Below are 23021 nucleotides of genomic sequence, written 5' to 3' on the forward strand. Positions count from 1 at the left end.
GCCGCCGCAATCCTAAATCTCCTCCTATAAATATCGTATCCGAGAGTGAACAAAATCGGATTTTGACCGCTCTCAAATCTCGGGAGAGAGAGAGAAGAGGACGGGGGGAGAGAGAGAGAGAGAGAGAGAGAGAGAGAGAGAGAGAGAATGAAGGGAAAAAGTCTCCCTCTGATCACCTTCGAGCACAAGAGGTCAGTCAAAGATCGTTTCTTTTCGCAATTTGCCCCCCGTCTTCTCTGTCTTTTTGCTGAATTTGGGTAATGCAAAGTTTTTGGGTTTCTGGAGTTTTGAGCAGGAATTAAGGCTTTTACCTGGTTGATTTAGATTTTCTATATAGGAGTTGATAACTGTTAATTGAGGGTTTTGAGACTTGATTGTAATAAGGATCAACTTAATTTCGTTGTGGAGGGGATTCTAGGGTTTAGCTCTGATTAGGAGCTGGTGACTGTTTAATTCAGGAGTTGGTTGGAGCTGAATCTTGTTAATTAGTGGTATTTATTGCTAAAGTTACTTTTTGTTTTTTTAAAAAAGTAGTCTTTTATCTGTTGTTTTGCTGGAATCTGGCAATGCAGTTTCTGGTTTTGAAGATTTAAGCAAGAATAAGGCTTTTGAGGAGTTGATTCCGATCGATTTAGTGTTTCGGTGGCAGTTGAGGACTGATAATTCTGGGTTTTGAAACTTGGTTTCTAGCTGGATTAGTTTAATTTAGTTTTCGTGGGATTCTAGAGTTGTGGTTTCGTTAATTTAGGAGTTGATTAGGGTTGAATCTTGATAATTAGTGGAATTGATCGCTAAAATTTAACTTATTGTTCAAAATAAATAAATGAACCTTTGTGGATATGGTTTTACTTTTACGTATTAATTTGTTTCTCTTGCTGGGAGGCACCAATTACTTCTTAACTATTTAAATTTTTTTGCGAGTAATTTTACAATGGATGAGGCAATTTGAGCTAACATTAATTAGAATCTACTCATTAATTGGTTTTTAAATTTGACAATCATGCAATATAGATGTTTATATCAGATGGAGGGGCTTATTGCAATTTTAGTGTGGCAACTGGCTGATTTAGTTTTACCGAATGGATGAGCCCATATAATATATATATTTCTTTACAGAATTTTTTTTCTCTCCTGATTTATGCTTGAGTGATGTTTATTGGTGAGGATTTGAACAGAGATGCATATGGATTTGCTGTACGACCTCAACACTTGCAGAGATATCGAGAGTATGCAAACATCTATAAGGCAATGCTTCCCTTTTCATTATGTAATTTCACCTTTAAAGGTCGAATTGTGTTTCTTATGATCCGAATTTCTTGTTCAATATATAAATTCAGGAGGAGGAAGAAGAGAGATCGGATAGATGGACCAGTTTTCTTGAAAGGCAGGCAGTGTCCAATGAAGAGTGTTCAATTTCATTATCGGGAGAGATTAATGGCAATGAGCAGAATAATAGGATGACCTACGAGGGACCAGTGGGAAAGGAGGTTAAAACCCATAAGATTCAGATATGGTCTAAGATTAGGCCCTCCCTCGCTTCCATTGAACAGATGATGAGTTCCCGCGTAAAGAGCAGGAAGGGCTGGATAAACGACATTGAGAATCGAAGAACAAACGGAGCTCATCTTGCTTCAATTGAAGAAGCAAAGCAGTCTGAAGACTCTGATGATGAGTTCTATGATGTGGAAAGATCAGATCCAAATCAAGAAGTGACATCTGCTGATAGTACCAAAGCTAGCTCTTCTGGAACTATGGCTAGTCAAAGTGCGGCCCCTGAACCATTCTCCCCCTGGAAAGAAGAGTTTGAATGTTTAGTTCGTGATGGTTTGCCAATGGCTTTGAGAGGAGAGGTGCATCTAGTGCTTTATATTTGAAGTTGTTTCTGCTTCTTTACGATTTTATGATGGTTACAACACTTAGTTATGCTCTTCTGCATGCAGCTATGGCAAGCCTTTGTGGGTATTGGAACACGAAGAGTGGAAGGGTATTATAACAACTTGCTAAACATGGAAAGCGATTTTGGCAATAGCAAGTTTGCTGAAGGTTCCACTCTGGATGATGCTAACAATGGATCCAAAGTATTGAACGAGTGTGTGACTGAAAAATGGAAGGGTCAGATTGAAAAGGTTTATTTTAGCATGAATTTTGTTTGAAGTCTGATTTTCAATTTTATCATTGTGAAGAATCTTGAAACTTACTGATTGAGTTGCATCACAAAAATGACAAATTTTTTCCTCCTTTGTAGGATTTGCCTAGAACATTCCCAGGGCATCCTGCTTTAGATGAGGATGGGAGAAATGCTTTGAGGCGGTTACTTACTGCATATGCTCGGCATAATCCATCTGTTGGATACTGCCAGGTATTTGAATCTTTTTGGAACAGCTTATGTTTATATATTGTAATCATACATCCATATTGGATTGGAGTGGTTTATAATGTTTCAGTAGATTATTTAACTGTTAATTTTTTGGACAAACTGTAGAGTTCTACCCTTATATATTTTTTAGGTATAAGTAGAATTTACTGAATAAACATAAACCTAAACTTAAATCTGATATCTAAGAGTTGTCTCAGAAGCAATTGTTTGCAATTTTACTGAATTTGTATATGAAGTTTGAACTAGTCAGCAAGTAGTTTCTATTGAATATTTTAATTTCTACTTATATGAACATATACTTTTGCCCTTTGCTTGTAGATTGGATATTGTTGAATACGATACACAGACCATTAATCAGCAGACAACAGCAGATGAAATATTTTTCTTCTATACTTTCCCTTTCCATAGAAATCAGTGTCTGTGAATTATTGGTCAAACTAGCATTATTCTCTCGGTACATATGATGAAAGGTCACAACAATGTTACTCTGCTTACGTGTGCTGATGCTTCCGTGAAATAGCACCATTGATCTATATTCTGCACTGATGAGAATAATTTCTTAATGAACTTCTTCAGTTTAATCAGATAAAGTGTACCATATTTTTATGATTTGTATTTAATTCCTTTTCCGTGCTTTGCAGGCCATGAATTTTTTTGCAGGACTATTACTATTACTGATGCCTGAGGAGAATGCATTTTGGTATGTCACATCATTAGCTCCTTCAAAGCCTCAATATCATATATTTGTGGAGAAGCATGGTTATTCAACCGTTTGCTTAGTAGTTACTCATGTTGCAAGGTTCTGCTCGTATGAATATTTGTAGAACTCAATCTTACTGATCAGAATTCCATTCAACCTGTCAGGACTTTAACGGGTATTATTGACGATTATTTTGATGGATACTATTCTGAGGAAATGATCGAATCTCAGGTAACATTTCTTCTCTGTAATTTTCTTTTGGAGTAAATCATGCAAACCTTCCAATTTCTATAGCCTGTCTTTCATATTATGACGATAAAAGGTTTTTGAGTACCACTACATAGTTTTGGTGCCACTTCTTAAGGTGCTTTTGTGCAGGTGGATCAACTAGTTTTGGAGGAGTTAGTGCGTGAGCGATTTCCAAAACTGGGTCTGTAAAGATGTATATGCTTGTTGAAGATGCATGTCTAATGATGTGCATTCATATATGATTTCTCATAGTTGTTCTCTTGTATTTCAGTGAATCATCTGGATTACCTAGGTGTGCAGGTAGCATGGGTCACTGGACCCTGGTTCCTTTCCATATTCGTGAATATGCTTCCTTGGGAAAGTGGTAAAACTTCTAGCTTCTCTTTATCTCCTGAGAAAGCTTTATTGTTTATTTGGTTTCTGTATATTTTCCAAGGTGACCGGTAGCCGTGTCATTGTTATATATTCATAATGTTCGTCTTGTTTCAGTTCTTCGTGTATGGGATGTGCTATTGTTTGAAGGAAACCGGGTCATGTTATTTCGTACAGCTCTTGCATTAATGGAGTTATATGGTACTTGTTTCTTACTTTTAACTTTATATATTGTGTATAACTTCTACACGAATATCAGAGAAAGGTCCCTTGTTGGCCATGCCCCTTTTGTCAAGCATCATATGTTGAACTTTTTCTTCTTACTATATGAGTACATTTTGATTTGTAGGGCCCGCATTAGTGACTACAAAGGATGCTGGAGATGCAGTTACCTTATTGCAGTCACTTAGTGGTTCAACTTTTGACAGTAGTCAGCTTGTTTTGACGGCTTGTATGGGTTATCAAGCTGTAAATGAAAATAGACTGCAGGATTTAGGGAATAAGCACAGGCCAGCAGTTTTAGCTGCCATGGAGGAGAGGTCCAAAGGACTTCGTGCCTGGAGGGACTCCCAGGGTCTTGCTTCAAAGTTTTATGGTTTCAAAAATGGCCCAGGTTCTCTACTTACAGAGGCAAACCCAACAGAAGGCTCAGATGACAGGCACACGAATGGGAACCCACATCTAGTGAAGTCTGATTCTTCAAAAATAGAGGGTTTTCTCAGTAAGATAGCGACTGATGCCGACTCAGCTTCTGAACCTGATTTGAAAGAACAGGCAATCCTCTTGTTACTTATCTTCATCATAGTTTCAGTAACACTGTACAGTACATGCAATAGAGCTCTAGTGGTATCCAAACATGACTTAGTAAGCTTTCTACAGGCCAACTTAATAGGACTCTAGTGGTATCCAAGCATGACTTAATAAGCTTTCTACATGCCAACTTACACTTAGTATTGCATAAGCGTCTGTGTTACAGTTAAGATATTGAAAAATATAGTTTGTCAAGCTGAAAATCATTGATGGCCAGTGTCCAGGTTGCCATATTTGTTGTGTTATTCCGAACTGTGCCATTGAAGGGTTAGGCCATTTCTGGTTATAGACATTGTAGTGTACTAAAGGAAAGTCTAGATCACAGTAGCCAAGGACAATGTAGTCATTTATCAAGTGAGCTAACACTGCTGATAGACCTATTTAACCAAATTGAAATACATTATAACCCTTCCGTAGCTGACTGAAATTAAAGCACTTGAACTATAGCCAAAAGTAACACAAAGTGCCACCACGCTCTACTTTTTCCAGCAATTATTCAATACTTTAAGACTTGAACTTCGAAGAACAACTAAGCACTCGTGCAATTGTACATAGTTCAGGACAATGACTTGTTGGCTATAGTTATAGCATTGAAAATTGGAATGAACTTTAAAACTTATGCTGTTGTATTCTTTTTCATTTTAGTTTCTTCGAATTAATTTTTTTCCATGTAAAATTCCATGGTAAAAAATTGCCTTTTTATTTATTCTATGCTTGTGAATGCTAAAGACCAGCCAACTCAGACATGACTACTAATTAGTCCCTTTTATCTTTATTTGTTTTCACTTTCTTTATAATTCAGGTGACATGGTTAAAGGTTGAGTTATGCAGATTGCTCGAGGAGAAAAGATCTGCTGTTCTCAGGTGGGATGCTGTTATTTTCACTAATGCTGGTTAATCAAGTATGAACCATCTTAGGAGGTAACCAAGTATATGTTTACTTTAGAGTCTAGAAGAAAAATACATTATGCTCCAACACATGCAAGTATTATGTTGCATTAGATCCTTCCATACACACGCAAATGCAGATGTCCACGACAATTAGTGTAGGGTAAAGCTGTTTACTATATAGGAAACAATAGTTTGATCCCAGTATCTAATGCATCCAAAGAGTGAAATATCCCAAATTGGTTGAAGGTTATTCATGCGCTGGATAATTTTTTTGAAACACTAGTACTTTGTGGTTAATATGAGGGCTCAATCTCATGTTCTCGTTCTGCTTAGAGAAAGGGTAGTTTGTTACTCTTTGGATATTCAGTTTGCCTCATTTACTTGTGCATCTGTTTGTTATTGAAAGCTTAGCCTGGGCTTTGGAATTATATATATGTTGTCATGTAACAAGAATACTTATTAAAGACGACATTTATCACCTTGGAGCTGATTTTCGACTCATTTTACAACCATCCAAGTCCAACTGGCCAAACATGTGTTCTCTTTTAACTCAGAGCTGAAGAGCTGGAGACAGCACTAATAGAGATGGTCAAGCAGGATAATAGACGACTTTTGAGTGCCAAGGTATATCTGCAATCTGAATCATACTTGTACCGAAGACTATACATGTTTTATTACTTGAATCATACTTGTACCGAGGACTATACATGTTTTATTACTGGGCTTTTGTTTTGTAAACCGTCCTAAATCATGTTTGAATACAATCAAATTGAACTGTATCTGCAATTTCCAGCCAATATAATAAATTTTGTTAAAACTCACTCTTTGAAGCTTCAACAAATTCTGCAAAGATCCTGAGCATCCAGGTAGTTTCTTTCCAGATTCAGATTTGTTTAGACACATGGGGCATAGATTTAGGTATATAAAGAATATATTCTCTTCTCAAAAAAAAATCTTGAACCCCACCCATCGTGGGTGATCCGGACGGTTGGGAGGTTCCAATATGGCTACCACAGTCTTGGGTTCAATTCTGGACTTGGTTATCTAAATTCTAAATCATGTTTGAATACAATCAAATTGAACTGTATCTGCAATTTCCAGCCAATATAATAAATTTTGTTAAAACTCACTCTTTGAAGCTTCAACAAATTCTGCAAAGATCCTGAGCATCCAGGTAGTTTCTTTCCAGATTCAGATTTGTTTAGACACATGGGGCATAGATTTAGGTATATAAAGAATATATTCTCTTCTCAAAAAAAAATCTTGAACCCCACCCATCGTGGGTGATCCGGACGGTTGGGAGGTTCCAATATGGCTACCACAGTCTTGGGTTCAATTCTGGACTTGGTTATCTAAATTAAAAAAAAAAGCTTGAAGCCCCAGATTAATTTACGATTTGATACCAACAGCTGCATTCTTAGCCATCCAAATTCAATGTACATATAACATATTAGACCATAGTTTCATGGATTTTTTGGTCAGTTCATGAAGAAATCAGCAGCCCTCTTCAGTGCAGGTTCAACAATGTCTTTTTAATTTCTTTTATTATAGAAATCAGCAGCTAGCCCTCTTCTGTGCAGGTTCAACAATGTCTTTTTAATTTCTTTTATTATAAAAAGTAAAGCCTTTATAGAATTTGGCCTGATGCAAGCTTCTGTATGAAGTTGTACCAGACCTGACCACTTAAATGAGTTACCTGGGTTGAATTCAGGTCAGTTTTCTGATGCATTAAATAAATGGACCCTGCTTTGCTTCAACCATAACACAATGAACAGGGAAAATAATTATATTGATAAAAGATCTTGAGATCTTTCCAGATCCTGCAGCTTGAGCTTGTGAATGTCATTCCTTTGCTTTTATCGAACATCTTTCTTGGATTTTCATTTTTCGTCCGACAGGTGGAGGAATTAGAGCAAGAGAAGTCAGAATTGCAACAAGCTCTTAAAGACAAGCAAGAACAAGAGCACGCCATGCTTCAGGTGTGTTTCTCTTAAATTTGCTTATGTTTATTTTTTTTATTTGTTTTTACAATCAGTAGAAGCACATATATCATTAAACCTCATTGTACTACTATTAGATTTTGATGCGGGTGGAACAAGAACAGAGAGTAACCGAAGATGCTCGTATATATGCTGAGCAAGAAGCTGCGGCCCAGAAAAATTCTGCCCATGTGTTCCAGGTTCTTTCTTGCCTTTGATCATGTACACCACCATTTGCTTCTGTTCTTTGTACACACTAGAATAGCCTTGAATGCAATATTCGAAGAATATTTTTGGATTAAAACCTGGAACTGTGCAGTATAACCTATTCAACTCTGCTGCCTATGAGATTTTGAAGAATATCTTGTGTCATCTGCTTGTTTAAGATCCCTGAATTGGCTGGACTTCGTGTCTACTGGTTGTATGTATTTATCCCACCTTACCAGATGTTTGCAGGAAAAATATGAAGAAGCGATGTCTTTATTTGCACAAATGGAAGAGAGGGCAATAATGGCAGAAACTATGTTGGAAGCTACACTGCAGTATCAGTCAAGCCAAGTTAAGGCACACTCTCCAAGGTATTAATGTTAATTGTCTCATGCCTACAGATTTCGATATGCTTAGATATTTTGTGGTTGTTACTGGGTCATATTTATGGTTTCACAATATCTAAATATGCACAATATTTTTGACTTGCATATGCCACTGATGATTGTGATAATTTTTTTTATAGGACTTCATCTGCAGGTAATCACCATTTAAGGCCCAATCAGGACCCATCACAGGATTTTCCTACAAGGAAAACTGGTTTACTTTTGAGGCCATTTGCACTTGGCTGGCGTGACAAAAACAAGGTAAACCTAATATCTTTCAATGCTCTGCTTTCTATACTTTCACCATCAAGGTTCTGAAATGTATATTATCCAAGTTTCTTGATAGTTAAGAATATGGTTATACCATTTCACCAAATTGCAGCTGATATGAATTCATTAAATTGGCAGGGTAAGCCGGGTAACCTTGACGAGTCTGTTGAAGCGAAGATCTCCAATGGTGGAGGCCAAGACTTGCAAGCTCCACCTATCAGAGATATGAATGGGCATCAAAATGTTGAGAAATAGGAGTATAATGGTTATAAAAAGATTATTATCAACTTGCCAGTTTGATGTATATTGTCATCTCATATTGTGCTGTATCACTTTCTGGCTAAGTTCAGCAGCTCATGAGAACAAAGAAAAACCTGGGCGCAATCAGCTGAGCTCGCCTGCTGTACTATCAATTTAAATTGAAGAGAGAATCTACACCTTAAGCCATATTCATTGTACTTTTTTTGTTATGTATAACAATGTATTATGTGAGTTGATAGTCAATTGTTTGATTGGATTTTAATAAATATTTGGTTCAAGAAGAAGCCAATAAAAGTTGTTGAGATCAATGCTGCCATATATTATATTATATTGTTCCATTTGTCATCTATAATGTTTGTTTGTGTTTGCAGTTTTGCTCTTGACATTGATAATGGCATTATTACTATCATTTAATAATTGAACACTGTTGTTTGTGGTACAGGAGATGCCATGTGTCTGGGAGTCTTGGAGACCATGAGTTAGATGGAAAAGTATTAAGCGCACTCAGAGCTATAGAATTAAATGTATACCAAATTATTGTCAATCCTTAGATTATTGAATTTTGGGATTCGTACATAAAGTTGAGGGTTGAGTTGTTTTGAATGCACGTTTAATGTCATGCACTATTCAATTAGTGAGAGATGTAATAAAAGATGAGACTGAAGTATTTTTCATATTTTCACGGTGCACCCTATGGAACTTTTGTGTTACTTTGCTCTAGTATGTACATATACACACACACGTGGATATTAGAAAATGAGGTTCGATTTGAATGTTATCCAAGCCAACATAATTAAATATAATGAAGTGTTAATTATAGATACTAATTTAGATAAAAAAAAGAGTTAATTATAAATACACCCGGTGTAGGGGTTTACTCACTTTTACCCGCTATTATAACTTAGATTATTGATGTTCAAACTGTCTTATCTTTTTGTTATCTATATTTCTCAAGCACAGTGATCTTTCCGTTTGGGGCTGTTTGTTTCCTTTTTTTTGAGAGGGAAAGGTGAGGAAAGCCTGCCACAGTGACAAAACTGTGGCAATTTTCTCCCAAAATCGCCTCTAAGAGGCGATTTTGGGAGAAAGCTGCCACAGTTCTGACACGGTGGCAAAAAAACAAAACAAACGGGCCCTTATACTATGTGTCAAGTAAAGTCAATGTGTTACGAAAGAATCCAAATATTTCAATGTGTTCCAGAAAGAGACAGGACACAAAGACAACTCTATTTGTACATCGAAGGATCTAAATGCTAAAAAAAAGGGATGCACCCTCACTGGTATGTGTACTTATCCATTTTTATCTGTTTCAACCAGATGACAATTAATTAGATATACTTTAAAATCTGCAATTTTCATGGCTACAACCAATAAATTTTTTTCCATTTTTGTTCGTTTCAACAAAGTGATAATTAATCATGTGTACTTCAAAATTCACAGATTTCATGGGCTTAAAAACAACAAATTTTATCCATTTTTGCTAGTTTCGATCCGATGGAAATTAATTTGGCATATTTCAAACTTTATAGTTTTAATGGATTATAACCCATGATTTTTTTTTCTTTTTGACCCTTAACAATTAATTATGCAAACTAAAGTAATCATCTTTTTCATGGCCTATAACTCATGATTTTTGTCGATGTTTTTTATTTCGTCCCAATAACAATTTGTGATTTTCTTGAGTTAGTCCACCATTTTTGTCCATTTTTGCTCGTTTCAACCCAATGGCAAAACTAGGCATACTTCAAAATTCACAATTTTCATAGGCTATAAATCCATAATTTTTGTCCATTTTTATTATTTTCAACCCAATAATAATGAATTCTACATACTTAAAATTTTGTAATTTTAATGGGCTATAACTCATGATTTTTTTAATTTTCATATGTTTTGACCCGGTGCAAATTTATCATGTCTATTATAAAATTTACAATTCTCATGGACTATATAATCCATAATTTTGTCCATTTTCATTCATTTTGACCAAATAACAAATAATTAGGTCTACTTTAAAATTCACAATTTTCATGATTTATAACCCACAAATTTGTCTATAGTTCTTTTAAAACCAATAATAATTAATTATGCATACTTTAAAAGTTACAATTTTAATGGGCTATAACATACGATTGTTGTCAATTTTCATATTTTTCAACCTAGTGGAAATTTATTATGGGCATTTTAAAATTCACAATTCTCATGGCCTATAATCCACGATTTTTATCTATTTTCATTCTATTCAACCCAAATAAAAAATAATTAAGCATATTTTAAAATTCATGATTCTCATGGGCTATAATCCACGATTTTCTTTCTATTTTTATTTGTTTCTATCCAATAGCAATTGAATGTGCGTATTTTAAAATTCATAATTTTATGAGCTATAACTAATGGTTTTTTTTCCATTTTCTTCAACCCAATAAAAATTAATTATGTGAACTTAAAAGGTTGCGATTTTAATAGTCTATTTACTCACGCTTTTTGTTAGTTTTCATATGTTTCTAGCCAACGGAAATTTATCACACGTACTTCAATATTCGCAATTCTTACAGGCTATATCATCTATGATTTTTTTTTTTTCCAATTTTTATTCATTTCAACCAAATAGCAACTAATTAGGCATACTTTAAACTTTGCGATTTTCATATACATAACCCACAATTTTCCATTTCCATTCATATCGACCAATTGGCAACTGATTATACAAACTTTAAAATTTACGATTCTTGTGGGCTATAATCCTCAAATTTTGTTAATTTTTATCATTTCGAGCTAATGACAACTCATCACGCGCACTTCTAAATCCCCTATTTTCAGCCAACTTTATCCACTGTAGACCTTCAATCCAACGACAATTAATTATTATGCTGCCCACCATTACACCACAACCCAATCATGTACAAAGTAGGTCGGAAGGATGCGTAACCACGTCTTTTATGACACCAAAAGCATATTTATATGTTCCGGAGAAGTACGTTCCAGAAGGACACGGCTTCTGACCCTGGCCTGTCTTCACAAACTGCCATCTTCAGTTCAAGCTGGCAATCTTCAAAATCTCCAGTTTCTCAGTTAATTTGCATGATAGCATTATATTTATGATGCATCGTGTTTCTCAGTCTTTTAACATATCGTCCTCGGAAAACCTTTCATGTCTTGTGCAGCTCTTGAAACTGTCACAAGTCTGCATACCAGCAAGTATAGAGCACAAGCAGAACACAACGGCACACAATGTTTCTTCACAACAACAAAAATGCCATCATGTATCAAACCAAAATGAATCACAGCCAATATAGTGCATCAATGCCTATTGGTACATCAGGACCCACCACTCACATATACAACTACAACAAAAGAACTTCCTTCTGAAGGAACGCACCAGTTACCCAAAAGCTGATCAAAATTTGATAACCAGGCACCGAATAAAAGTACACTCAAAACGGTTTATTCTTCTGAAGTGGACTTCCTCGATGATCCGCCAGCTGGTTTCCTGCTGTTATCTCTTTTCGGTCTTGGAGTGCTCGGTGAGGCCTGGGGCGAATTTCTCTTAGGTTCGGGGTTGTAATTGTAATTTTGGGAAGCGAGGTAGCTGAGGGCCGTGACTACGTCGGCGATTCTTGGTCTCATTGTGGGTTGCTCTTGGACGCACATTGCAGACACAGCGAGGGCTTGGTATAGGCCTCGTGTTGGATATTGGCCTTGGAGTATCGGATCAGCCATCTGTGGGAATTTTTTCCTGTCTTTGAATAATGGCCGAGCCTGCAACCAAATATAATGTTGAATTGACAAAAACAAAATGATATTGCAATGTGTCGCATATTTTCACACCTTTGATGAGTTTGGGCTGAAATCATGGAAAAAAATCATATAGGAATGAGAGGATGGCACTTGACATATCAATGTAGCCACTTGTCTTTCAGTGCAGTGTGAGTGAATGCACTGATAGACATTACTGATATGTGCATCAAGATTTGTGATATGTAAGTGTCACTGTCTCCTTTCTCTCCATATGATGTTCTGTAGAGGGCCCTTCAGGATTTTTTTTTTTCCCCAAAACAAAAGATAATATGAGAGGACACATGTACATGTACATGGACATATGCACAAACCATAAAATCAAGTCACATTCGGGTAATCAAGGCTTGGTACCATAAATTGTCAACTGAGTAGCTCTCATGGTGCAGTACTCCTATTTTCTCTTTTGCCCAAGTCCCCATTTTATCTTTGTTAGAAATGCACATACTTATTGGTCAATTCACAAATTCATCTTTCACAGTGCACAGTAGCATGTATTTTTATGAACAAAGTCCATGTTACTACAAATTCTACTTAAATTCTAGATATTTGGCCCACTAGACCTGTCAGCCAAGAATTTACTCGGGCTAGAACTTTGAACTTGACTTACCCATGCAACAAGGTTCTGCTCTCCCGCAGGTCTAGAATTATCAATAGCCCTCCTTCCCGTGATGATCTCTAAAAGTACAACTCCAAAGCTGTAAATATCTGATTTAATTGTCAATTGCCCAGTCATCGCATACTCGGGTGCACAGTATCCATAAGTCCCCATCACTCGAGTTGATACATGAGTCTTATCGCCAACTGGTCCAAGCTTTGCCAATCCAAAATCAGATAACTTCGCGTGATATCCTTCTCCAAGCAAGATGTTTGAGCACTTTAAATCCCGGTATATCACTGGAGGGTTGGCTTTATCGTGCAAATACTCTAAGCCCTTTGCAGCACTAGCAGCTATTTTCATCCTTGTATTCCAATCAAGTCGTTTCCTATCCGGAGTTAGACCTGTTGCAAATACACCGAAAATAACTGTGATTTTGTGAAATTAACTCTTTAATAGAGAGGCACCTTTTTAAAAAAGGGTTAATTGTAGGTAGACCCCTCTAGTATCACTCTCTCGAACTTGCTACTCATGTAGGTTCATTGTTACAGATGGACCTCCTGGGTTAATTTTTTTTTGACTCTTTTACGCCGGTTGAAATTCTGGCAGATATCAGGTAAAAGAGTCAAAAAACAACAATGAAACCACAGGGTTAGTGAGCTCAAAACAGCGATACTACAGGGGGTATATGTGCAATTAACCCTTTTTAAAAATCCACTTTTTAAATGCGTACGAATTGGGATTTGAACCTATGTCGCTCTAATACCATCTTACAGACCCTTCCATTGCACCAAAGAGGGTTGAAGGATATAGTTTCATACTCCAAAATTAACGATACATCTTCAAGAAGGGAAAAACAATCTAGAAAATAAATACATGTTCAGTAATACAACGCTTATTCTTTTTACGTACCATAAAGATGATCTTCCAATGATCCTAGTGACATGTACTCATAAACCAAAAGCCTCTGGTCACCATCCGCACAATATCCAAGTAAGCTAACAAGGTTAGGATGGTGAAGTAGACTTAACATCAGAACTTCAACAAGAAACTCTCTGTTTCCTTGGAAACCATTAAGATCTAGCTGCTTTATCGCCACAACCTATCAACATAAAAAACAATTAAACGTCAAATTTCAAGGACAAATTTAGAAAGGGTAATAAGAAATAAATGACAAACCTGGTTAATACTCTCCAACCATCCTCTATAAACTCGACCAAATCCTCCCTCACCCAATAGACAATCAGCTCTAAAGTTCTTTGTCGCAGCGGCCAGTTCCCGAAATGAAAATGTCTGAGCAGTAGGTTTTTCAGATTCACCACTCAATATCGCCTTCTTTTTAACATCTAATGTTTGCTCCAAATTTGGTTTCTCTGCTACAATAAATCCATAGACTTTGATATCAGAACCTTTTCTAGGTGTATAGTAAAAGAAAGGGGCTTTATTCATGATTAGAGAATTTGCATGTAATTCCACATGGCTTAATTTTATGGTAACTACACTATTACTGGTCTACGAATTACAAATTAATCAAACAAAAAAAAAATTAGGTTTCAACAAATTCTTAAAGCAAGCAGTGACTAGATGAAATATGAATGAGCAGCTGGTATAGGTAATACTGGTAGCAATCTCGCAAACCAAGACCAACAGAGACAAATCAGCCAGTGTTCCTGTTCAAAGACAATTTTCAACATATTACAAGCTTTTCAAATCTTTAGTTAATTCGCCCATCGATATTGATTTTCTTCAATACCTTCTCTTTTTCTCCTAAAGCAGGAATTCTCATACCTATCTTATGGAATTTTCCATCAGATTAACAAAGAAAATAACCCAAATATATCATCTAATTACAAAACAAAACAAGAAGCTTAATGTCATTTCCTGCAAATTTTCGTCCGAGGATTATTACCAATTCTTGAATCTAACCAAAGAAAACCCAAATCACAAAAAGCCTCAATTACCATATAAATGGCCAATCTTTGACTAAAAACCCACAAAATGATTTTGATCAAACAATATCGAGATCAAGCACCTGGGTTGGCAAGATCCTACCTTTAACCTCAAATCCTGAATACCAAACACAAGAATAGAAACCCAAAAGAGCTCTATGAGAAACAAATCATTAGGATCAAAGATTCTGCTGATTCTAAGAAAACCCAAATGCAAATATAAAAGTTGAGAGATTTGTGAAGGATTCCAATACCAGAGCTAGCTTTGATCTGATCCTCCTTTTGTTTAGTTTTTTTGATTGATTTTGCAGCGCATGGACAACAAGCCATTGTTGTTTCACAGAGAGAGAGAGAGAGAGAGAGAGAGAGAGAGAATGAAGGATAAAAAAATGAGAGAGAAAACTGGGTCAGTGTTTTGTTGAGAACTAATTAATTAATAATTAATTATTAAGATATATGGTGCACTGACTTTGAACCTGAGAGATTTTGCTCATAATAAAAATAGTTATTTTTTGTACTTTTTTTAATTTAGTTATGGTCTTGGTCTTTTTGGGACTATAATTATTGCAAGAATATTTTTGTGAGAAGAGCAAAAAAAAAAGTTGCTGTTACCATTTTTGACCTGGTCTTCAAAGATAGTTGAGGTGGTTAGGTTAGTTGAAACCTTGAAATCTACTTGTCAAACTATTCATTTAACTCTCCACTTTTTTAGAAAAAATTTTGAAATTTCACTTTTCCTATTTTCTTTCCTTTTTTCCACTGTTTTCGGTTTCTCTCAATTCTGTGGTACTCTCAGTGTTGACTCAGCGTATAGTGTTAATATTTCTTCAATTATTTTTATCAAATTTAATTTGTTTATTTAATATAATTCATTAAGATTGTAAAATAAAGGACAAATTTTTAAAACCAACCCTTTTTTAAAATTAATAGGCAAAATCGACCGTGTTAAAAATTAATAGTCAAAATCGACCTGCACGGGACTACTAGTCCCGTGCAGTCCCTATCTCCCTCTCCTCAATCACCTGCCCCCTTCTCCCATAGTTATCAGAAACAACGCCCCAGGAGGAGGCGCCCACCAGCATCCCGACGAAAACGATGCTGGTGATCAGGCTTTCTTGGTCGGAAGTGAGACCCCCACCCTAAATGCCTCCCGCTTCTCTCCTCTCCTCATCCCTCCTCCCTTCAAACCCTCTCCCCTTCCTCTCCTCCAATTTCCCCACCAAAATCTCTCTTTCCATCAAAATCACCTCAAAATCAAGCAGCCAAGAAAACCCAAGCGCCCAACAATCATCCGAGCTCGGGGAGGAAGAGGAGAGGAGCGGCTCAGGGGAGGCAGATCTGAGGATGGGGTGGAGGCGGTTGGGCTGGAGCTCGGGGAGGAAGGGAGGGCGGCTCATGGTGACGGTGGTGCGGGCTAGAGTGCAGGGCGGAGGAGGAGGCTAGCGGAGGGCTGGTCTGAGGAGGGGTGGCGGTGGATTAGGAGGAGGATGGCGTGGTGGAGAGGAGGAATTCGAAGTCCTGGACGGTGTCGAACTCGGCGGCGAAGATGTGGTCGGTGGAGTTGGTGATGTCGGAGGTTTTGGTGGTAGAGGTGAAGAAGGAAGGGGGTGAGTGAGGAGAAGGGGGCAGGTGATTGAGGAGAGAGAGAGAGATGGGCAGTTGGGGAGGAGGGAGATAGGGACTGCACGGGACTAGTAGTCCCGTGCAGGTCGATTTTGCCTATTAATTTTTAACACGGTCGATTTTGCCTATTAATTTTAAAAAACGGTTGGTTTTAAAAATTTGTCCTAAAATAAAACTACGCAACTAAGGTCAGGGTTTGGCTTTGCAATCCTATTTATGATCCAATTATGGACAATAATAAATGATTTTAAGAAAGAATGTGAAAATACTAAAATTATTAACCCTTTTATAGTTGAATTGTGAAGTTAGGGGGAAATCTTTTTAGAGTGGCATTGTGAAGTTAGGGGGGAAATGGTAAGTTACACTTAACCTATGTTTTGCTCACTGTTGCACATAAAAATCCTCAGTTGTAAATGACCTCACCTAAATAACATTTAAGTTTTTTTATCATTCGTTATGTAAAGGTGAGAATTTTCTCCCTAAAATTTTCATATAACACTCGCATGTTATTTTTATAACATTTCAACTCTTCTCTTTCGTTAAATCTATAAAAGCTATCAAATGATCTCATTTCTCGTTCACATAACTATGAAATTGCTTGAAACTGATCTCTAGTGGACACTGGCCCTTCACTTGCTTAAGGATTCTATTAAAATAAAAAAAAACTAAGACAACAATCATAAGGAACTGAATTATTAGTTACGTAATAAATGAATGATTATGTTAGTTAACAATCTTAAAGTTAAGCTAGTTAAAGTGACACTTGGAATCCTTATAAGCCAACTAATGCAACAACCATCGAAGTTTATATAGCCAACACAACAGTGCTATACGCAACAATCTCCTACTCCCAAGTTTATTAATACTAGTTGAGATGCACGTGCAATGCACGCGGTTGAATATCATGATTATTTAAATTGATAAAAATAGAGTAAAATAAGAAAAACAAAGTTTTTTGTGGGATTGATCATCAACACAATAATCTCTCTCTCAAATGAAATATTATCATTGTTTCATTCAACCTAGACTGTGACTACATGATCTACTATTTATGAGTTATAAACACATTAATTTAGTACAACATCTCTATTTATTAGTATCTTGAAGACTTCAAAAGATGAGTGATCATTCAATTCGCAAAAGAATTTTGCATATTAACTTACTTGCAATATGTCAATTAAACTTTTAGTTGTGGTTTGACTCATATTCATGTTAACTTTTAGTTGATGTTTCGCTCATATTTATATTATCTAATATTCTCATTCAATTTTATAACTCATTTTTTGTATCATAGAAGTAAATCTGAAAGTATGAAGAATTATTTTCTTACGAAATTAGAACAAGGAGATTATGATATATTTCATCATATGCTCTAAATATAAAAATTTCTTTTTTAATGCAAGGTCCCTATCAAATCTTACCACAAACGATGTGAATGAAAAATGCTATTATAACTCACTTGCGTAGGACAATTGTATTATATATAAGATACATAACTTATCTAGAATATCCATACCTCCTAAGTAGATTTTGTCATTTTGAGAGCAACATGTTAGAGACTCGTATTCAAACTTTTTGGCTCTATAAAAAGACACAAGAATTTAGAGTGCATAGCTTATATATCGTAAAGAGCATATCGATCCATGATTTTTTTTTCTAATAATGATATTACTATTTAATATTAAATTAATTTTATTATATAAGATTATATGACCGAAGCAGTTTATACTCATATACTCTTCGGAGTTTCAAGAAGCAGTTTATACTCTTATACTTATCGGAGTGATGAGGAGCAGTTTATACTCGTATACTCGTCGGAGTCAAGCCGTTTTCAATTGGCTTACCCTAGCGTTATAACGCCGGCTTCAACCAAGGTCTGGATGCTATTCTTTATTAAATTAATTTTATTATATAAGATTATATGACCCTTTTTAATAAATTATAAAGTATATATATGAAAATCTCAATGCTTATAGCCAGCAGTTGGGCTCCACAAAATAAGTTAATTTTACATTATAGTTTGCTATTTATAGTATTGTTGGTAATGCCATTACCTTTCCTTTTTATCTTATTATTCACACTTTTCTGATGTAAGTTCTCTTTTGCTAATTATTCAATTAGCTATATTTAATTTTTATAATATCAAAGGTTAGAATATTCTCTTATATTTAAAAAGTGTTGACATGATTTTCTTAAAAAATATATACACATAGTAACAGTAGTACATACTTCAAGTGCAACTCAAACATTGACTTGAAGCCATTTAGAGTGAGGTCTTTTCTATGCTACAATGGTGATATAGTGATTACACAGTCAAAAAGTCAAAGAAGAAATTTCTACAAGTGAAAAGTAATTTAATATGTCAAATTAAGAACTAATTTATAAAATATACATGGGCAGTGCAGATAGCTATAGAAAGTAAGGTATATATCTTCATAAAAATTTTATAGTGAGTGACCAACTACAATCATCCTAATTTAAGCATAAATAATTATTATTTTAGTTACTAATTCGATACGCATAACTATGGAATAAATCTCTAGTAAAAAATAGGAATTGAGATTGTATTATGCTGTAGGTAAATAAATAAATGTTATTAGAGCTCATCTTTATATTAAATTTAAAAGTAATAATTTAAATTATTAAGCACCAAATGTTAGCTCATGTGAGAAAATAAAGTAATATATGGTCTATATATGTATATAGTCAATCAATCAAACGTATTAAAATTATAATGACCATAATTAAAATTATATGGTTGGTTCACATTAAATATAATTTGTAAAAATAGTACATTTAAGTCAAAATATTTTTAACCACTATATAGATTGTCTAAATTTTTTTGCATATATAAACTATACTATCTAGGAATAGTGATGTGCACACTTAACTATGGTCTAATAATCTTAAAAACGACTTATTCTTTAATATCATCATTAATTGATGTATATGTGCATTACACTGAAAACACAATGAAATTTTAGAAAACTATAAAATAAACACCCTCAAAAGTTTTAAAAAGTGTGAAATACACTCTAAATTTTGTAATTTACAAATACACAAAACTACTAAATATTACAATGAAATTAAGGAATTACAAAAAAAATCATTATAAATTTTCAAACTTTGGAGGGGTAATTTGCAATATACTAAACTTTAAGGGTATTTTTTATATATTTAAAATTTAATAGATTTTTAATTAGTTATGTTCTTTTCAAAAAAGTTATGGGTAATATTTATCATGAAAAGTTTTTCCTAAAGCTATACTTTTAAAAAGTGTATGATATTTTTTTACAAAATTTTAATTTTCTAGGGGTTAGTAATTTTGCATATTCATTTTAGTGTCTATAGGTTAGAAATTCTCATGGAGTTTTTTTTGTAAATTATGAATTTTAAGGATTTTTTGTAATTTTTTAAACTTATAGGCCTTTTTTACAGATTGTAAATTATTTATAGACTATTAATACTTCCTATGCTTTCAATTTACTAATGAATTTGAAATTTTGAGGGTGTTTTTTATAAATTTTAAATTTTAAAGGAGTGTTCGTAATTTTTAAAACTTTAAGGATGTTTTTAATAAATTATAAATTATGTAGGGGATATTTATAATTTTTATATTTTTAATGTACCATTAGGTCAGAAATTATTAGGATTTTTATAAATTTTATAATTTTGAGGGTTTTATTTTGCAATTTGTAGATAGTTCAAAGTGTGTATTATAAATTCCATAATTTTTTGGGGGTTGTTTGTGTTATTTGTAGGTTTTTAGTACGTTTATAAGTTTGACATTTTCAAGGTGTTTTTTATAAATTTTAAATTTTTAGGGGTGTTTTTGTAATTTTTAAAACTTACAAGATATTTTCTACAAAGTCAAAAAACTTTTAGTTTCTTATTAGCATATATTTTTCATATTTCTCACTAAATTGAGATAAGTAAAATTCATAATTTTTAAGATGCTTTAATAAAAATTTGAATTTGTAGGGGTGTTTTTGTAATTTAAAAAACTTGGAGAATATTTTTTACAAAGTCCAAAAATTTTTAGATGCTGGCTAGTATATGTTTTTTAGATTTATCTACGAACTAAAATAAGTAAAGGATTTGAATTATATGAAACATATCTATTTTAGCCAATAACATGTTAAGTCTCATTATGAATAGAATAAATCATTTTGTTACTGATTCAAAGAAGATAAGATAATTAGAATAGATTAGGATAATAATGTAATATTCAGAAAAAACCTAAGGGTAATATTGGCCAAAGAAAGATTTTCCTGAACTCGTACTTTTAAAGGGGGTATGATTATTGGTTGTGGGAATTACGGGTGCTCGACCCCTAAGAAGGCTCTCTTGATGAAGACAGAGTCGAATATGTTGTTGATGAGCCTGGCTAATCAGGAGAGGCTGGAGCTTTCAGCTGGAGTTCATCAGCTTGATGATATACTAACTGAAAGTGTTGTTGATTCTTTACTTATGTCTTCCTTGTTAACCTTGAAACTAATATCTACGGGTCAGGTAGTAGGTTTTGGGCTTGCACGGTGAGCTATGGACGCTGCAACACATGTCACAACACGAGTAATGGGGACTTTTGGGTATGTGAACAAGGGAACATTAGAAACTTCCTAATATTTGATGGATACTTCATTGAGATGCTTGGTGGTTTTGTTATATTATCTGCATAATTTTTTTAATTCTGAATTCGAACAGCTGACAATAATTATACACAAATATTTGGCTCCAGAGTATGCATCAAGTGTCAAGTTGACCGAGAGGTCTGATGTGTATTCTTTTGGTGTCGTACTTTTGGAGCTTATAGCTGGGAGAAAGCTTATGGTGGCCAGATTCTATTTACATGTTTCCTTATTACGTTCTTCGCCACATGAATTTTGATAGTAAAGAATGCTTGCATTTTGCCCTTTCTATCATATAGTGTATGCATCAGTTAAGTGTGTCTTTCTAATAGATTTTTTAAAATTTTATGAAGCATATATCTTCTCTATCATTTGAATAGTTTGGTCATTGATATTACATGTAAATAAATCACATAGGCCAATATTGGATGAGGTGGTAATCTGGCAGCTACTTATTTTATCATCTTGATCATGTATATAAAAATTGCAATGTATATGTTGGAAAATATCTGTCATTGAAGATTGCAATGTATATGTTTAACCAAATTAAATATTGAAAGAAGTTAATTCCTTGATTATTCCATTCACTTGATTAGGCTTATATACACATAGTACAAGACTAATCTTAGGCTACAATTACGTAATCTTAGGCTACAATTATGGGGACTAAATATACTCCTAACAAATATACAAGATTACTAATATAATTGCCTAATACAAAATATATTAACATATATTCTAACACACCCCCGCAGTCGAAGCGGGAGGTAGTCGTACGCTGAGACTGTCCCGAAAATCTTCAAATAGGACCAAAGGAAGGCCCTTCGTAAAGATATCGGCAATCTGATAACGAGACGGAACATGTAAGACACGAACTTCGCCCCGAGCAACCTTTTCGCGGACAAAGTGAATATCCATCTCGATATGTTTAGTGCGTTGATGCTGAACAGGGTTACCAGATAAATATATCGCACTAACATTATCACAATACACCAATGTAGCTTTCCGAATAGGACAATGAAGCTCCAAAAGAAGATTTCGTAACCAACAAGACTCGCTAACCACATTGGCAACCCCCCGGTATTCCGCTTCCGCACTCGAACGTGACAAGGTAGCTTGCCGTTTGGCGGACCAAGAGATCAAGTTATCACCAAGAAACACACAATAACCAGACGTCGATCGTCTGGTATCCGGACATCCACCCCAATCCGCATCAGTATAGGAAATGAGAGTAGATGTAGAAGATGGATATAGATGTAAGCCATGATCAAGAGTACCCTGAATGTAGCGCACAATGCGCTTGAGAGCGTGCATGTGTTCCTCCCTCGGGTCATGCATGAATAAACACACCTGTTGCACAGCATAAGTAATATCGGGTCTCGTGAATGTGAGATACTGAAGAGCCCCTGCAAGGCTCCGATAATGAGAGGGATCCTCATATGGTGTGCTAGAACTAGCACTGAGCTTCGGTTTGGTGTCAACCGGAGTAGGCGAAGGCTTACAGGATGACATGCCGGCCCGATCAATGATCTCTGCTGCATATTTCCTCTGAGATAAGAATAGACCACCTGCATGACGAGTTACAGCGATGCCCAAGAAATAACTCAATGGCCCTAAGTCTTTCATAGCAAATTCTGAGCTAAGAAGAGATATGATAGACTTGCGAAGAGTCTCAGAGGAAGCTGTCAAAATAATATCATCCACATATAGAAGAATGTATGCTGTAGCATTACCTTTACGGTAAATGAAGAGTGAATGATCAGAAGTACTGTGAGAAAACCCAAGAGAAGAAACATAGTCAGTAAATCTCTTGTACCAAGCCCGAGGGGCTTGTTTGAGCCCGTACAAAGATTTCTTCAACAAGCATACATGATTAGGACGATCTGGATCCCGATATCCAACGGGTTGATGCATATACACAGTTTCTTT

The 23021-nt window shown here is 35.1% G+C and overlaps 2 protein-coding genes across 4 annotated transcripts; one reads left to right on the forward strand and one right to left on the reverse strand.

The window, feature by feature from the left end:
* On the forward strand, positions 7-8818 carry LOC109829945 (TBC1 domain family member 10B-like). 2 transcript variants are annotated; one of them, XM_020397046.1, is made up of 18 exons: positions 7-191; positions 1176-1245; positions 1338-1850; positions 1941-2126; positions 2246-2359; positions 3019-3077; positions 3242-3308; positions 3456-3507; positions 3598-3690; positions 3816-3899; positions 4048-4472; positions 5311-5372; positions 5954-6023; positions 7298-7378; positions 7477-7578; positions 7835-7956; positions 8112-8232; positions 8380-8818. In XM_020397046.1, exons 1-18 carry the CDS (start codon positions 148-150, stop codon positions 8494-8496), a joined length of 2382 nt encoding a protein of 793 aa, XP_020252635.1. In that variant the 5' UTR covers positions 7-147; the 3' UTR covers positions 8497-8818. The 2 variants fall into 2 exon arrangements, 1 of the variants encoding a protein (XP_020252635.1); XR_002244164.1 differs by lacking the exon at positions 8380-8818 and having other exon boundaries at positions 7825-7956; positions 8126-8232.
* LOC109829947 (probable serine/threonine-protein kinase PBL7) lies at positions 11640-15228 on the reverse strand. Of its 2 annotated transcripts, none has more exons than XM_020397048.1 (5): positions 15096-15228; positions 14072-14265; positions 13805-13994; positions 12905-13296; positions 11640-12258 (listed from the first exon to the last, which is right to left on the reverse strand). In XM_020397048.1, exons 1-5 carry the CDS (start codon positions 15169-15171, stop codon positions 11944-11946), a joined length of 1167 nt encoding a protein of 388 aa, XP_020252637.1. In that variant the 5' UTR covers positions 15172-15228; the 3' UTR covers positions 11640-11943. The 2 variants fall into 2 exon arrangements, with proteins under 2 accessions (XP_020252637.1, XP_020252636.1); XM_020397047.1 differs by having other exon boundaries at positions 14072-14268.

Source organism: Asparagus officinalis, chromosome 2 (assembly GCF_001876935.1).
Source record: "Asparagus officinalis chromosome 2, Aspof.V1, whole genome shotgun sequence".
Lineage (NCBI taxonomy): Eukaryota > Viridiplantae > Streptophyta > Magnoliopsida > Asparagales > Asparagaceae > Asparagus > Asparagus officinalis.